Source organism: Phragmites australis, chromosome 2 (assembly GCF_958298935.1).
Source record: "Phragmites australis chromosome 2, lpPhrAust1.1, whole genome shotgun sequence".
Lineage (NCBI taxonomy): Eukaryota > Viridiplantae > Streptophyta > Magnoliopsida > Poales > Poaceae > Phragmites > Phragmites australis.
Window position 1 is genome coordinate 12,128,321 of NC_084922.1, and position 18,553 is coordinate 12,146,873.

At 47.2% G+C, this 18,553-nt stretch overlaps 1 protein-coding gene across 1 annotated transcript; it reads left to right on the forward strand.

Moving 5' to 3' along the window:
- Window positions 1–254: 254 nt before the first annotated feature.
- On the forward strand, window positions 255–1,978 carry LOC133902903 (uncharacterized). The gene is made up of 4 exons (XM_062344229.1): window positions 255–512; window positions 596–1,002; window positions 1,078–1,426; window positions 1,517–1,978. Exons 1-4 carry the CDS (start codon window positions 255–257, stop codon window positions 1,976–1,978), a joined length of 1,476 nt encoding a protein of 491 aa, XP_062200213.1.
- Window positions 1,979–18,553: the final 16,575 nt, after the last annotated feature.

Below are 18,553 nucleotides of genomic sequence, written 5' to 3' on the forward strand. Positions count from 1 at the left end.
GGCGCTGTTCCAGCATTTTTTCATCCTCCGAGCGGCCGGGAAGAAGAAGAGGGTCGGACGACATGGAGGTCGTGGGCTGCTGCAATTTTCGCGTGCGGGAGGGATTCGGTGATGCCTACATCTCGTAGGTGTTGCGCAGCAAGTGGGACGACTGGTGCCGGGACTGGGTCTACGTCGATGTCAGCCCCCACAACCACCTTTCGCTACCCTGATTGTCGTCGGAACCCAACAAATGGGTTTGGGAGTCCGGCCCCATGGAGGATGCCCGCCTGCGCCCGGTGCTGAACCGCATCGAAGACCTGCACCGAGCGGGGCTTAACTCGCTCATGGTGGTCGCCAACTTCCTGTGCCGCCGGCTGGACCCCCAGAGGGAATGCGCCCGCCCCGCCTGGATGTACATCGAGCCTTGTGACGTGACGAGGACGTGCGTAGGCGAGGACGGGGACCTTGACGAGGGGGCCCTAGCGGCGATGCTCAAGGTGGTGACCGGCGTTGAAGACCTTGCCCGGGCGGTCCTGCCACGCGAGGACCTAGCGCTTTGCTTAGACCCGGGCTAGGCGGCTCTACAAGAGTCGATGCCGGCCTTTAACACCAGGGGCCGATTGACCGCACGGGGCGCCGAGACCCTGGGACACTGCACATCCCCGGGGCGGATGACAACGGAGGGCGAGGCGCTGCCGCTGACGATGGCAGGCCGCCGAGCTGGGTCGACAAGGGGAAGCGTCCTCGGGTGTTTATCCCCCAACCGTCCTCGTCCTCTTCATCGCCATCACCTTTGCAATCCCCGCGCCGAGAACCCCGGCCTACGGCTGGTGGTGCGACTGCCGGTGGCCGAACTGGCCAGCCCTCGGGAGCCGGTTCTGGGGCGGATGCTGGGACCAGCTCACAGCGGCTCAGGGGCCAGAGCCCATCCCCGAAGAGGAGAAGGCCGGAACCCAGGCCGAACACCCCAGAATTCCAGATCCTGCAGTCCCGGTGGCGGTACCACGGACCAAAAAGCACGTAAGCCCCCTTTCCTTACCGAGCTCATTTTGCCTGTGTCTGTCTTGGCTGGGGGTTAACCTGTTTTTGTTCCAGGCCTCCCAAGGACTCTGTAGGAGGTCGGACGTCTCCCGAGCAGCCGAGGCCTCCCCCTGTCCCTGAGTCGAGAGCCCCGACTAGTTTTGTCCCGAGCCCTCTGACTGGGGAGGAGCAGCCGGCGTCAGGGGAGGTCGTCACGATGAGGGTGGCATTGGCATGGCCGCCGTCGGGGTCCCCGAGCGCTTCTGCTGAAAGGGCTCGGAGGGGACCCAGCTCTCGGCCATCCCCTGGCCAGGCCCCGGAACCCCTCCCCGAGGTGCTAGGTAGCGCTCGAGAGGTGATCAGGCGGCTCGAGGCGGCCATTGCGGCGGAGCGAGCCAAGCTCGAAGAGGAGCGTGCCGCCCTAGTTGACGAAAGGGGCTGGCTGGAGGAGGCCCGCAAACTCCTGGAGACCCACGTGGCCACAGCCCGCACAGCCTACGAAAGGGCCATGTAGGAGCTGGCCGTGGAGCGGGAGGCACTGGAGGAGGTCCGTGAGGAGGCTGTCACTGCACAGGAGGAGGCCGACTGCCTAGGGCGGCTCGCGGCGGAGCGCGAGCAAGCGTCGAGGAAGCGCACCGGCGAACTAGCTACTCGCGAGGAGCGGCTTGCCTTGCGGGAGCAGGAGGTTGCCTCGCGGGAGGAGGCGGTCGGCAAGGGGGAGGAAATGTTGCGGTCCGCCCAGGCGGACCTCCGCTACCAAGCCAACGATCTTGAGTGCGGCCGCACCGACGTTCTCCGCCCTGAGGAGCAGGTCACACTGCGTGAGACGGATACTGATTTGGCGTCGTCAGCGCTTGCCGCCCAGGAGGAGAACGTCACCAACGAGGAGGCAGGCTTAACTGCCCGAGAGCAGGCCATTGAGGCCCGGGCCAAGCGACTGGAGCAGGCCCGGATCGAGGTAGCTGCCCAAATCTAGGAGTCACGGGCCGCGAAGGACGTCCCTGCCAGCACCGCCAACAACAAAAGTCTTGAAGCTCGGCTGAAAAAAGCCGTGGAGGATCTTGATGCCGTCCACGAAGAGCTGACGAATGTTAAGGCGATGATGCAGGATGTCCTTCGGCGGGTGCGGGACTCCGTGGAGGCGGCCGGGCTTGGGCCCGTGTCTGTGGGTTCCCAGAGGCTGGAAACGCTAGGTCATCTCGCCCTTGGGTTCTCGGAGATCGCCCGACACCTCGAGGCTCTCCCTACCGCTGTCCAGGAGCTAGCGACCCGGGAGGGGCGTGCGCTGGCCCAGGGTGTGGCTGAGCACGTTCTCGCCTGCTATCGCAGTTGAGACCCCGCCTTCCCACTGGAGCCAGCCTGGCAAGGCGTGGTTGAGGCAGAGGAGGCCGCTGCCCGGGCAGCCGTCCGCGACGTTGCCACTGAGGTGGCGGAATTTTTTGTGCCGGAGCCGGGCCCGGGCAGTGATAGCAGCTAGGATGCGTTCCCTCCTCCTTAGCCTGTAATAAGTTAGGAGTTTTTTCTTCTTTTGAATGTTGTAATTATGGGAGTGATTCCCTTATGAATGGTTCCTTTCAGTATAATAGAAGCCTTCCTTGGAATTGAACTCTGTTTTGTACTTCTTCCTTGATGTTGTTTGTACTGATGTCTTGGGAGGCACTGACTACGCTGCCCCGACCACTCGCGCTCGAGTAGCAGGACCGCCCGAGATCCTTGGGTGTTCAGTAGTCCCCGAGCATCCAGCCCCTGAGAGCTTGCGAGTATGCGGCTACTAAGTCAAATAGACACAAATAGACACAAAACTCTTTTGCTCGGGAAGTGAGTCCACCTAGCATGGTACCCACCGCGACTCACGAACGCTTTTCATCTCACGACCTCTCAAACAAATAGACCGGAGACACACACAGACGGAAATGCAACCAAGAGTCCCCACGGTTCGGTGATACTCAGGGTAGGACTGACCAGACTGAGCACCGACAGCCCGACAACAGGGACTAGGAGGTCCCGACCACTCATGTTCGAGTGGTAGGACTACCCGAGAACCCCAAAGTCTCGGTAGTGCTCGGGGTATTGCCATGCCCGCCGGGCACCACAGCCCACCATAAAGGACTTAGGTCAGCGATCGCTGCCAGTGCAGTACACCGACTACCATTTGTTTTTATCATTCTGGAAAAGCGAATACGAGAGCGGAGTTTTGTGCATGAGGAGATTGCTTCACCGAGTAGATTAGAACAAGAGGGTCCTGAGAATAACTCGGGAACTATAGTTTATTACATATATATGGACGGAAATTCACATGACTTTAGTGACTCACCGAGTCGGTGTCAGACTTCCGGCCGACCAGGCCAGGAAAGGGTAGATGCCCCGATGCTCGGGGCGCTCGGGAACATGGATTCCCTTGTGCAGAGCGCTTTAGCTCCCAGGTCGTCCTTTTAGAACCCGAGCACTGCAAAACCGTCAATGGAACCAGGGGCTAGGGTGGTCCCGACTGCTCATGTCCGGGCGGTAGGATTACCTAAGGACCCCAAAGGCTCGGTATTTCTCTGCAAGCTTAAATAGTCAAGGTTCTTTGCTTGGTGCAATCTGTAAGTGTGGTACTCATTATAGCTTGCTCTCATTTTTGACCCGTGACTTCTCGAATGCCCAGACCGACGAAGTGTACAGATAGCGATACGACCAAGAGGTCCCATGGTTCGGTGGTGTACGGGCCGGGACGAACCAAGCTGAGCACCGACAGCCCGCCCCTGGGGACTAGGCGGTCCCGACCACTCATGTTCGAGCGGTAGGATTACCCGAGAACCCCAGAGGCTCGGTAGTGCTAGGGGTATTACTACAGCAGCCGGGAACCATAGCCTACCATAATAGACTTAGGTCAGCGATCGCTGCCTGTGCCGCATATCGACTGGCATCCGTTTTTATCAGTGGGAAAATGGGAGAGAGTGTATTTTTCTCGCACGAGTCGAGCATCTCACCAAGCAGATTAACATATGGATTCCAGACGAAAACTCAAAATGAGAGTAATATGGGCGTATATTAATGATTTATACAGAAGTGACGAAAATAAATGACAAGTGCTAACTTACGTGGTTGGTATCAGCCCCCGGCCAATTTGGGCAGGGGGAAGGCCCCTGGCTTGGTTGGCCCGAGCACAAACACGCTCACCTATGGATAAAATTTGCGAAGATGCTCGATGTTCGGGAGAGGCTGCTCGTCCTCCGTGGCCAATCAAAATGAGCCTTGCTGTGGGGCAACGGTCACGACGAAGGGGCCTTCCCACATGGGGGAGAGTTTGTTCTTTCCTTTGCGCGTCTGAGCACGTCAGAGAACCAAATACCCAACCTCGAGCGACCGGGCCCGGACACGGCGCTGATGGTAGCGCCTCAGGCTCTGCTGATATCTGGCGGCTCGGACGGCGGGTCGACGCCGACGCTCCTCCAAGTAGTCGATGTCATCGTGTCTTCGCTGTTCTTGTTCATTCTCTGAGTATGCATTCACCTGAGGCTAGCTGAGCGTAAGCTCGAAGGGAAGGACAGCCTCGACGCCGTAGACGAGGAAGAAAGGCGTCTCCCCGGTGGCTCGGCTTGGCGTGGTCCGATTGGCCCATAACACAGCGGGTAGCTCATCTATCCACCATTTCCCATGCTTTGCGAGCACGTCGTAGGTCCGGGTCTTGAGCCCCTTCAGTATCTCGGCATTTGCGTGCTCGACTTGCCCGTTGCTACAGGGATGAGCAACAGAGGCAAAGCAAAGCTTGATCCCGAGGTCCTCGCAGTATTTCCCGAACAGGGCACTTGTGAACTGGGTGGTATTGTCGGTGATGATCCTGTTCGGGATGCCGAAGCGACTTGTGATGCCACGGATGAATTGGATCGCTGTGTTCTTGGTGATCTTGATGAATGGGACCACCTCCGGCCACTTGGTGAACTTATCGATGGCGATGTACAGATACTCATAGCCCCCGACTGCTCGGGGGAATGGACCCAAGATGTCCAGCCCTCAGACTGCAAAGGGCCAAGACAAGGGGATGGTATGAAGAGCCTGAGCTGGCTGATGAATCTGCTTTGCGTGGAACTGGCACGCCCTGCAGCGCCAAACCATCTTGGAAGCGTCCTGGAGGGCTGTTGGCCAGTAGAAACCTTGCCGAAAGGCCTTCCCGACCAGCGTGCGGAACGATGCACGGCCACCGTACTCACCCTCGTGGATCTCAGTGAGGAGCTCACTGCCTTCTGCCCGGGTGATGCATTTCAGGAGGACACCGTTCGTGCCGCGCCGGTAGAGATCCCCATCTACAATGGCATAGTGTTTGGATTTCCGTGAAATCCTCTCTGCAGAGGCATCATCCCCGGGAAGGATGTTTTCTTTCAAGTAACCTCGGATCTCGTCGATCCACGAGGATTCTTAAGGACTACCGGCAAGCGCAGCGCACTCACCGGGTGGCGGCACCTTGACGGGACCTCCCACTGAAGGTGCGGCCTCGGTTCCCCCGATTGAGCTCGAGGGTTCCCCTTTATCCTGGTCGGCAGACATGACGGATGGCCGTGTGAGCCTTTCTTCAAAGGTTCCAGCTGGGACGAGCGCCCTGGCGGAAGCCAGGCGAGAGAGGTCATCGGCCACGGTGTTGTCGCGGCGGGGTATGTGCCGCAGCTCAAGGCCGTCGAAGTGCCGCTCCAGTCTCCTAACTTCTGCCACGTACGCCGCCATCTACGGGTCCGAGCACTGGTATTCTTTTGATACTTGGTTGACCACCAGTTGGGAGTGACCTTTGACGAGCAGCCGTCGAATCCCGAGACCCACCACTGCTCGGAGTCCAGCGATGAGGCCTTCGTATTCCACCATATTGTTTGTTGCTCGGAAGTGCAGCTGCACGACATACTGGAGTACTTCACCCGTCGGAGAGGTGAGCACCACTCCAGCCCCCGCGCCTTTCAGCGTGAGGGAGCCGTCAATTTCATGACGCAGTACTCGGGTCCGTCTTGCCCGGGGTACGCGGACAATTCTTCATTGTTGATCTCGGGGACCGGCCAAGAAGTCGGACAGAGCCTGGCTTTTGATTGCGTGGCGACTGATGAAGTGCAGATCGAATTCTACGAGCTCGACCGCCCACTTGACGATACGCCCAGTACCTTCTCGGTTCCGCAGGATCGGTCCTAGTGGGTAGGTGGTTACCATCAAGACCTTGTGCTCCTGGAAGTAGTGTTGCAGTTTCCTGGAAGCGATGAGCACTGTATAGAGCATCTTTTGTGCTTGGGGGTATCTTGTCTTGGCGTCTCGGAGGACTTCACTGATGAAGTACACCGGTTGCTGTATCTGGTGGGCCCCGACTGCGGCCTCGCTCGAGGCCTTGTCACAGCCCCTGAGCTCAACGTAGTGTTCGGGACCTGCCAAGGTCCCGGACTCGACTCCCTGGTCGGGAGTGGTCCCGAGTCCTGGAGGCTGCTTGGGGGCGGCCGAGAGCTCGGACCCAGCACCTTGCCTCGAGCGTTCATCACGCTCCATCATCAGCACCATGCTCACGACCTGAGGAGTGGCCGAGACGTAGAGCAATAAAGGTTCTCCCTCGCCGGGGGCCACCAGTACAGGCGGTGAGGTGAGATACTTCTTCAAGTCTTGGAAGGCCTGTTCGGCCTCCAGTGTCCAGTCGAAACGACCGGTCTTCTTCAGCAATTTGAAGAGTGGGAGCCCCCACTCCCCGAGCTTGGAGATGAAGCGCCCCAAGGCCACCATGCACCCAGCGAGGCGCTGTACCTCTTTCAGCCGAGCTGGGGGACGCATCTGCTCGATGGCCTGGATCTTTCAGGATTGGCCTCAATTCCGTGACTGGAAACCAAGAAGCCGAGGAGTTTGCCCGCGGGTACGCCGAATACACACTTCTCGGGGTTGAGCTTCAGGCGCGTGCTGCGGAGACTATTGAACGTCTTGGCCAAGTCTTCCAGCAGGGTGGCCCGTTCTCGGGACTTGACCACGATGTCGTCAACATAAGCTTCGACGTTGCGACCGACCTGTGTGTTAAGGGTAATGCGGATAGCCCGCTGGAATGAAGATCCAGCGTTGCGCAAGCCAAAAGGTATAGACACATAGCAATAAGTCACCACCGGGGAAATAAAAGATGTTTTTTCTTCATCCTGCTTGGCTATGTAAATTTGGTGATAACCCGAATTTGCATCAAGAAAACTCAAAAGATCGCACCCCGCAGTGGAATCGACAATCTAGTCTATGCGAGGTAGAGGGAAGGGATCTTTTGGGCAAACCTTATTAAGGTCGGTGTAGTCGACGCACATCCTCAGCTTGCCGTTGGCCTTCGGGACGGCGACGGGGTTTCCTAGCCACTCCGGGTGGAGGACTTCTCGGATGAAGCTAGTGTCAAGGAGCTTGTTGACTTGCTCCCGAATGAACTCCTGGCGCTCAGGTGCCTGCCGGTGAATCTTCTGCCTCACCGGCCGTGCGTCTGGGCGCACAGCAAGGTGGTGCTCGATCACCTCCCCAGGGATCCCGGGCATATCCGACGGCTTCCATGCAAACACATCAGCGTTAGCCTGGAGGAAGGCGACGAGCGTGCTTTCCTATTTGGCGTCCAAGTCACCACCGATTCTGGTGACCTTAGACGGGTCTTCGCCCACCGCGACCTCCTTCGTGGGGATGGAGGCGTCAGCGGCGAATCGGGGTTTGGATGAAGAGGGTCCCGGACCCCCCGGGTGTCCTTCGACCTCGGCTCGAGCAGAGACCAAGGCCGAGTACAGATGCTCGGCGCAGGAGACGGCGCTGCCGGTTTCGACGAGCACGGAGATAGGGCCGGTCGGGCCCGACATCTTGACGGTGAGGTTGGCGTAGTGTGTCGCCACCATGAACCTGGCGAGCGCCGGGTGCCCGAGGATCGCATTGCAGGGGAGGGGAACCTCCGCGACGTCGAAGACGATGTTCTCCGTCCGGAAGTTGTCCCGGCTCCCGAAGTTCTCGACTACTCGCGAGGGAGCCCTCGAACTAGGTTTAGATCCATCTAGGCCAGCCAAGCGCCCCCTTGTAAATAGTCATAGAGATTAATACAAGACCAACAGGACGTAGGGCTATTATCCTAAGGGAGGCCAAAACTTGTTTGAAATCCTATGTGTGCTGTGTGATTTGACTATTGGAAGCATTCTCTACTCTTTATACAAGTTCATGAGATCGGTAGTTTAGCAATGGTCGACATGTTCCAAGTTGATATTAGCGTCACCGATAGTGTCTATTGCAAAACCGACACTGATAATCCATTCCAACCACGAGAATTTGGGCCCTAAGAAAAGGGGAATTTTTTTTACACCCGAAACCTACCTCACAACTAAGTCATGCGATTTTCACATGAAACGAACACTCGTGTGTTTCTTAGGATTTGAACCTATACCAATGAAATCTTACTTTGTGCGAGTGCGCCCAACTAGCTCACCTCACATATATTGCTGTCTTCATAGGATATGTATTCCTTTTGAGCATACATATTGACTTACTATAATTGAAGTGGCAAGCCTTTCGGTTCAATCGTTCACTAGTCTAACCGGTTTGGATTTGAAAATATTTAAATATTTCTGATTCATGGCAAACACAAGCCTTGATGTAATTTGGTGGTAAGTAATCTTGCTACTATACTCTAGGTTGTGGGTTCACACCGCCTTCCAACACCTTTTTCTTCATTTTTTCTGCCTAACTTTTCTTCCCTACGCACCAAAATCATCAAGGTTGTGGGTTCATCAGGGTTTTCAGCAGTTCAGTGCATGAATTGTCTTTTAGTCCAACTAAATCGAACATGCCTCTGGTTCTGGTTTTTCTCGGTCAGAGCACGGTCCAGTCCTAATAACTATTCTTTTGACCCTTGATTTCCTGGTTAGGTTGCAAACAAACAATTTGTCTTTTGAAGTAAAGCACACCAATGTGGAATAATATTAGATTGGATCAAATAATATATACATGCTAATTAAGTTGGGAGTTGATGTCCGGAAGTTCTCATCTACAGATTTGATCATAAACTTGATCTTAGACTTGATATTTTAACTAACAAATATATTTGTACCATTTCATGTTGATCCAATTTAAAACCAAGTTGGCGCACATGGAAGTTAGAGAAGGCTTTTGATGGATGCATTCATATACAACATGTTCAACATTGTTCATCACTTAAGTACAAATATTGTCATTCCACCATGTCATTTATACTTTTGGAATTTTTTAATGTAACTTAGGGGTCCTAGGGGCTCCCATTGGTGAACCATGATGAAAGGAGCCAAACAAGAGTGAAGTCCGATAAATTACAGATGCAAAATATGTTGTCTAAGTTTTTGACAATTATTTGGGCATTTGAATGGCTTTAAATCGAAAAATTGTTAACTATAAAGTTGTAGATCTTATTGAGATTCTCATATAAAGATCATCTCCATCTGACAATGTATGAATACGTTAGGATTTCCGATGATCTCACTACAAACTTGGAACCAATCGTGATAATGTAATTATGTCGGTTCTTGTTTGGAACTGATACTAATAACACATTTTCAGTGTTGGTTCCAAGTATCTATTATATGTGTCAGTTCTAATTTAGAATGAACACTAATAACCAATTATTGGTGTCAGTTTGGCTACCACATCATTAGTGATGGTTTGAGCCGAGAACATACATTGGTATATTAGTATGGGTTTTTGGTGAACTGCCACTAATAGACTGTGGCCTATTTGCAATTTTGTGGTAGTGAAGTGTGCATTACCCCAACAACTCTAGCTTGGTTTCAGCATTACATTAATGGAATTGATGACTGAAGCTCAACTTAAACTTTAATGATTATTATTTTTTAACCATACAATCTCATTCTAGATTCCTGAACCGTCCACTCCACCATTGTTTCTCTTGGAGGTTATGGTCTGAGGTGCGCGAGGAATGGATAAGGAAGCCAGTGGGTAGTGGTGGTGGGAGGAACAAAATGCTATATTATACTTGAGGAGAGACAATGTGTTTATATGTGAAGAGGAGTGTTCTCTCTTTATATGTGAAAAGGAGTGAAATACAAAAAGTTCCAGTTGACTATTGTATATACTGTTATAGAAAAGATCATCACTGCCGGTTTAAAATTGACATTATTATTGGTTTTTGAACCGGTAGTGAATTAGCTATAGTGATAATCAGATTGTCACTACTGTTTTATAACCAATAGTGATGGTAAGTATCACTGCTGCCTCAATCCTTGAACTAGCAGTGATAATCCAATGATCACTGCCAATTCTAGCCTTGAACCGGGAGTGATAATCCAACTATCACTGTTGGTGCAAGCCTAGAATTGTTAGTAATAATTCATCCACATGTGCAAAAATAATATACCACAAACTCTTCAACACGATGATCTGCCAGAAACTCTATGCTGAAATATTCAAGGTAGAGTATTTTATATGGTGAAATATCCATTTTACATCTCGCGGTATTAGTGTGACAATAGTATATCAAAAGGAATGGCAAAAGCAGAATCATCTTGAAGAAAATGTATTTTCTGCCACTCATTTAGATCTGCCTATTGCCATACAATCTTAACGCTGATACAACTTTTGCTTCGGAGACGGGGAGACACTACCATAGATCACACTATCATAGACGGTTTTTAACACATATCACAGATGGGGAGCAAAGTTGCCTATGCGAAAGTGTCTGTGATATCGAGCTTATCATAAATGGGTAGCCATCCGTTTGTAATATGATATAGCATAGACGATTTCAATAAGAACTACCTCTGATATTATTTTTAGAAAAAATATTTTCAACATAGAAAAAATAAAAAAATTAATTTTGCACATGAGGCACCCTGCGGGGTCGCGTCATAGGTCACACAATTTTTTAGCCTTCTACACACGCTAGGGTGGTTTGTAGGTGTCAAACCCATGACCTTATGTGCCCCGTGTAGATTCGTTACCATCTCACCTATACATCATTGCTAATAGGAATAAAATATTTTTCCCTTTTGACCATTGATGTCCAAAATTTTGAACAATTACGTGAGCATCTAAATAACTTGAAATGAAAAGGCTATAAACTACAAAGTTGTAGATCTTGTCAAATGCTACAATTTTCATATAAAAAGATTCTTCATTTGACTTTTTATGAATATTTTATGAATTTTCAAGTACATACTATTGACAGATATTTATAAAACCCATTTGTATTGATCATCCAGACATATATTTATAAAAAACCATCTATGTTTAGGAGAGCGAAAACACACTGATGGTTTTACAAAAATGATGTCTGTGTGTAGACAGCTACTAAACACAGACGATTTTTCATGCGGAGCCATCTGTGTCATTCAACAACATACATAGAGTTTTTCAGGAAAACCTTATGTGTTTAGAGTCGTCAACACACAAACAAACTATTAGTAAAACTGTCTGTGTGTTCTCACCCTTTTAGATGGCTAGGAATATCACAAACAACTTTTCATGTCAACCATCTATGCATAATTTATCAGTGATGGCTTTTAAGTAATCGTCTGTGACCCAATGTCTGCTATTGTTGTTCTATGGTAGCAAGAGGAGATGAGGAGACGGGGAGATCAGCTCATTTAGATGGGGAGATGGTGACGAGCTTAGAGATGGCGAGGCTGGTGATGGGCTCAGAGATGACAAGAGCCGGGGGCAATGAGGGCAGCCGCTAGTTGGCACAGGAGACAATGAGGAGGCTATGGGCTTAGAGACGATGAGGGTGGCTATGTGGAAGCTATGCACAAAGGGTAGAGGCGGCCGCAGTGGTGGCGGTGACCACCGCACCACTTCGATCGCCACTACCCCTCGGGAGCCACTTCTAGATATTGGAAGCGAAGTGAGATGGGGGTTGTAGTGAACATGACTCTCTTAGGGTATGTATGTGATTTTGGTGAATAATGATAACATAGTTAATGGGACTAACATGTTTGTTAAGTATATACTTTAGGTCTCATGGATGCAACAAAAGAGAAGTCACTGAAGCCAGGAAAAAAACACAAAAATGAATTGGACTTGTTCTATGAATTTTGATTTGAACAAATGAGATGGATTTCTATAAAATCTTGTAGATCTCTTAACAAGCTTTCCATAGAGTCCAAGATCATTAAAATCGAAGTTCGGAGCGAAAAGTTATGCCTAAAATATATATTGTTGTTTTTGCTAAAATTGTACATGATAGATATTCCGGTGCTAACAAAGAAAAAGCTCCGACGTTCACAAATATACTCCGACATTCACAAAGAGAAATACTCCAGCGTTCACAAAAAGCTTACAGTGAAATCTAATACACGTCGGATGTTTTCGCGTTCATAAAATGAACATGCCGGGCCATATTTTCCAGAGGGGCTGCAAATGGCTCGGTTGGCATCGTATGCACATAGGATGTTCCGTTGTTCAAATTGGAAATCACACCAGACCTTCTAGCATTCACAAGAAAGAAAGTGTAGTTCCAACGGCTAGTTCATAGAGCGTACATGCTGGATGGTTTGGTGGTTGTAATGTTACACATGACGGACCTTCTGGTGAGTACAATGAAATGTGACCGTTAGGGCAACAACTAGTCTATGGGGTTGAGGCTATAAATACCCTCCACTCGGTTATTTTAAGATACTGGAGTCTAGAGAAGCTCACATACACTTGAGAAGACATCCAAGCCACTAAAGTGCTTAAAGTTATCATCCAAGGCAATTAAGCACAAGATAGAGAGAGATTAGTGCTAAAAGGCCTAGAGAGAGTTATTACTAGCTGTTTTTGCCTAGAGAGTGGATCAAGGAGTGATCCAACTATGTACCAAGTGGTACGTCGACACCTTAGAATCTTGGTGACTCACCGATACTTTAGGCCTTGGTGGCTCAAGCTTGTTGACCTTTCGACTTGGTGTGGAGTGGTGGTAAGAAGTTTGTACGGGGATGCAGAGACCCTTGTCTTGGTGACTCAAGCTCTAAAGTGAAGACAAAAACAAGTGACCAGAGGAGAGGCTAGTGGTGAGACCTTGTCTTGGTGGCTTGGTGGCTCATCCTGCTTGAGGCTTCGTGTTGGTGGCTTGGTTGCTCAAGAGCTGTGACCGGACGAGTCTTGGCGACCGGGAGCATATCTTTGGTGGAGCTCCAACATGGACTAGGGGTGATATTGATACCATTGATACTATGAGATAAAAATCTCTTGTGCCGAGTTTACTCTCTCTACCTTATTTACGTTTCCGTATTTATATACTTACAATTTACCTTGATAGAGTAGGTCGCAAAACTTTTGAACGGTAGAGTAGACACACTTGGTAAACCTAGTGCACATTTAGATAGAATTGATATAGGTTTATCTTGTGAAATTTTTGAAGCCGAATGTTTTAAGTGTCCTAATTCGCCCCTCTTAGGACGTTTACAATATTTACAAGTGGTATCAGATCCTCGTGCTCTTTATAGGTTTAAAAGCCTAGAGTTGTGACATCTGGGGAAGGGATGGATACCCATAGTGCTCTACTTTTTGATGGCACTCACTTTTTCTATTGGAAAATTCTAATGTCTACTTATTTGCAAGCCAAAGGATTAGATGTTTGTAGAGTTACTGAGGAAGGGATAAGACCACATGTCACAAATAAGGAGCGACAATTAAATGCTTTGACAAAGAGTATCCTTTTATCATCTCTATGCACTGACACTTTTAATTGAGTATATTCTTTCCCTAATGCATATGATATTTGGACTAGTCTTATTGAAATGCATGAAGGCACAAAGGATATTTGTAATGAAAAATATCATGTGCTAGTTACTAAGCTCAATTGCATCAAACAACTTCCCCATGAAAATTCTAATTACATGTGATAACATTTGAATATTCTTGTCAATGAGATTAATAGGCTAGGTTTGGCGTTAATTGAAGATGATTAAGTGGTGAGAAGGATACTTCAAGCTCTTCTTCCAAAATACAAGTTAATAATCTTCATCATCTACGACAACAACAACATTAAGAAGATAACTTCAAGTCAAGTGCTCAGTAAGATCACTGCCTATGAGGTGATCATGAACACATGGGTTGAAGCTTCTTCCTCATCCAGTGCCAAGAACATTGCCCTCACAAGAAAGAAGGCTTCATGCCCACACATGAAGGGAAAGATGTGGAGATAAGAGCAAGAGTCAAGCTCAAGCAAAGATGATGATGATGAAGATGAAGAGAGCTATGAAGAAGATGAGCAAAACACCTCAAGAGATGAAGATATGGATCCTAAGGTCGCCAAGCTCATCTCACAAGTGTAGAAGAATCTCAAGAGGATCAATGTCAAGATTGATCATCCAATCTCCATAAAGAATTTGGTTTACACAATTGATCATATCAAGAAGGAGAAGAAGAGCAAGAACAAGAGGGAGATAAGGGGAAGAGGCAAAGTATTCGTAAGCATATAAAGATGGGTGAGTGAAGATGATTCAAGCTCAAGTGATGAGAGCTTCACCACCCGCTCCTGCAAGAGAAGCTCTTCCTCTAGGTCATCATCACAAAAGTCATCTCACAAGTGCCTTATGACCAAAGGTATGGAAAGTGATGTAAGTGATGATAAATCCGATGATGATTCACCCTCTCAAGAAAAACTCCTTGATTTGATCAATGAGCAACAAAGAACCTTAAAGAAAGAAGCTAAAGAACTTAACAAATTCAATGCCCTTAATGATATTCATGCTACCTTTGTTTCTAATTATAAATAATCATTGAGCAAATTTGAATTGCTAACAAGGAGAATGAAGAGCTTAAGCCAAATTTGAGTGTATTGAATCTCAACGTAAGGTCCCTTTGAAGCAATCTACCTCTCTCTTTAATTTCAATCATAAGGTAGATGCTTCTACTCCTTGTGATGATTTAATTGATTTATCTAGCTTACCTATTTACAATGAGACATGTATTGAGAATGTGCTATCTAATGATCTCATTGTACAAGAAAATGATGAGCTCAAGGAAAAAGTAGAGAGGCTCAAGAAGGACTTAGTAAGATTAAAGGGCAAAGAATATGTCCAACCTCTTCAAGATAACCGTGACAATATGGTGGACAATCTTGCGGAGGGGTCCATGACATGCTTCAAGTGTCATCAAGAAGCTCACAACTACTTCCAACACAAGCAAGTCAAGAAGGATACCAAAGAGAAGAAGAAGATGATGAACCTATCCAACAAAACCTCCAACCTCTACACTAAGCCCAACTGCAAGATCAAGATCAATAGCAACTACTACAAGCTCAAGAATAGGACAATGGCAAAGTGGATGCATATATGGTTGAGAGAAAGGACCAGAGGTGGAACCAATCCATTTGAGTGTCCAAGAAGGTCATCATTAACATGAAGGGGCCCTAGTCAGTTTGGTTTCCAAAGAAGACTTGAATGCCCAGAGTCGGCATTAGGGATTTGGAGACTTGGCTCACAGGATGAAGAGAAGTTTCAAGCAAAGAAGCCAAGTGTACAAGATTGTGTGCAAAAATAAAGACCTTGATCATCATATAACCAAATTCCCATCTAAAGGTAAATGAGGTAATCATACTAGATGCAAAATCTTTTCAATTGATGTATACCTTCACCTTGTCTAGGATTGCATATGCATATTTCATTTTCTTGTAATGCCTAGTGTAGGTTTTTCATATGGTAGGTTGCTTGTGCTTCTCTCTAACTCATGACAAACCTACATGATTTATTAGTTGTAGATTCTTTACATGGTATATTCTACAATTGGTATTCTTTATGTGCTATGAGTCCAATCTATAGGATAAATCTCCATTGTTATCAAAAATAAGTGCATGTCTCTCACATTATTCAACATTTGTATGCACATATTTAGCTGGAGAATATCTTATGGATTGGGATTTTGAGACTAACATGTATTGCAAGTGATATTTTTTGCAGTCTCATGGAGTAATCTACACGTCCCTGGAGGTATGCAATGCTTATTCATCAATTGGATCATTGTCAATTCATTTGTACATTTAAGCTACCTCCATGCATAATAGGGCTTAAACTTCGTATCTCTTCATATTGTCTAAGTTGTGCATATGTTTCACCCTTATCATATGTATGCACACATATAGGGGGAGTTTAGACTGTATTATGTGATTTTTATGAATTGTGATCCATATGTTTTCATTTCAAATGGTATTCACTTAGCTCATTTCAACTCAATTGGTACCATATCTTTGAATTGAATCCCTACAATTGATATCATTTTATTGGATCATAGTTCATGAAGATCTCTCCCATGTGCTCTAATATTTTCCCTTAAGTTCAACATGTGTTTGTAGCCTTTTTGAGATTGTTGACAAAAAGGGAGAATTTTGATGATCAAAGCAAGTTCAAGTTATATGAAATAAGATGGCATGCCTAGGGGAAGAACAAGTAAGGAATCAAAATGTGCAGGGACGCCAAGGTTGACAAAGGGGGAGAAGAAGCAATGAGCTCCTGCATTGGTCGGTCAAGGGAGATAGTGGCGATGGAGCAAGGGAGAGAATTGTCTTCATGGTGGCCACAACAAAATGGGGATAAAGTGAAGGTAATAACAAGATATGACAAGATGAGACCTTTCACTTACATTTGGTTTCAATTGGTTGTTCTTGCCATACATCCAACCAAAGAGGTAATGCCTTATGTCCTTTACAATTGATATTGTTTGTGATTTGCCTGTTACTTTGGTTGGTTGTCATCAATCACCAAAAAGGGGGAGATTGTAGTGAATATGACACTCTTAGGGCATATATGTGATTTTAATGATCAATGACAACATAGTCAATGAGACTAACATGTTTGTCAAGTATATGCTTTAGTAGATCTTATGGATGTAACAAAAGAAAAGTCACCGAAACTAGGACAAAGAAATTTTGATAAGATCAAATGAGATGGATCTCTGTATAATCTTGCAGAGCTCTTCATAACCTTTCTATAGAGTCCAAGATCATCAAAATCGAAGTTTGGAACGAAAAGTTATGCCTAAAATACATATTGCTATTTTTGCTGAAATCGTACATGTCGGATATTCTGGCGCTCACAAAGAAAAAGCTCCAGCGTTCATAAAAATACTTCACAAAGAAAAAATACTCTGATGTTCAAAAAAGTTTGTAGCAAAATCTAATACATGCTGGATGTTCTAGTGTTCACAAAATGAACATGCTGGACTATTTTTTTAGAGGGGCTACAAATCTGTTGGCATCGTATGCACGTAAGATGTTCTGGTGTTCAAAGTGGACATCACGTCGGATCTACCAGCATTCACAAGAAATAAAGTGGAGTTCTAACAGCTAGTTCATTGAGAGTATACACCGGATGGTCTAACGCTTGTAATGTTGCACATGCCAGACCTTTCAGTGTGTACAACAAAATGTGACTATTGGGGCAACGGCTAATCCATGGGGTTGAGGCTATAAATATCCCTCCACTCGGTCATTTGAAGGGGTTGTAGTCCAGAGAAGCCCACATACACTTGAGAAGACATCTAAGCCACCAAAATACTTAAAGTTAGCATCTAAGGCAATTAAGCACAAGATTATAGAGATATTAGTGCTAATAGGCCTAGAGATAGTTGTTGCCAACTATTGCTGCCTAGAGAGTGGATCAAAGAGTGATCATACCATATACTAAGTGGCACGCGGTACCTTGGAGTCTTGGTGACGCACCGACACCTTGGTCCTTGGTGACTCAAGCTTATTGACCCTCTGACTTGGTGTGGAGTAGCGGCAAGAAGCTTGTATGGGGACGCAAATACACTTATCTTGGTGACTCAAGCTTTGAAGTGAAAATGGTAGTAAGTGACCAGAAGAAATGCTAGTGGTGAGATCTTACCTTAGTGGCTTGGTGGCCCATCTAGTTTGAGGTCTTGCCTTGGTGGCTTGGTGGTTCAAGAGCCGTGACAGGAAGAGTCTTGACAACTAGGAGTATATCTTTGGTGGAGCTCTAACGTGGACTAACGGTGACATTCAAGCTATCGATACCATGGGATTAAAATATCTTGTGTCGAGTGCTCTCTCTACCTTATTTACATTTCCGCATTTACATACTTACAATTTACCTTTCTAGAGTAGGTTGCAAACCTTTTGTACAATAGAGTAGACACACTAGATAAATTTAGAGCACATCTAGATAGAATTTATATAGGTTTATCTTGTGAAGTTTTTGGAGCTAAATAGTTTTAAGTGTCCTAATTCACCTCCTCTTAGGGCGTCACCAATCTTTACAGGGGTAGCTGAGGGAGACATGCTCTATTTATAGAAGAATTGTCATTGTTAGTTTGGAATACAAACCGAAAGTGATAATAATTAACACTGTCGATTCATCTTTATCAATTATTGCTTCATCAGTGAGAATATAAACCGGTAGTGATAGACATTATCACTGCCGGTTTGGAATACGAGTCAACAGAGATAAGTATTATAACTGTCAATTCGTATTGGCTCAATTATTGCTTTGTCGGTGAGCTTTTGAACCGGTAGTGATAGTTAATATCACTATCGGTTCGTATTACGAACTGACAATAATGTAAAACTGCCGGTTCGAGCTACGAACCAACAGTGATATTAACTATCACTGCCAGTACATAAAGGCTCATGGTT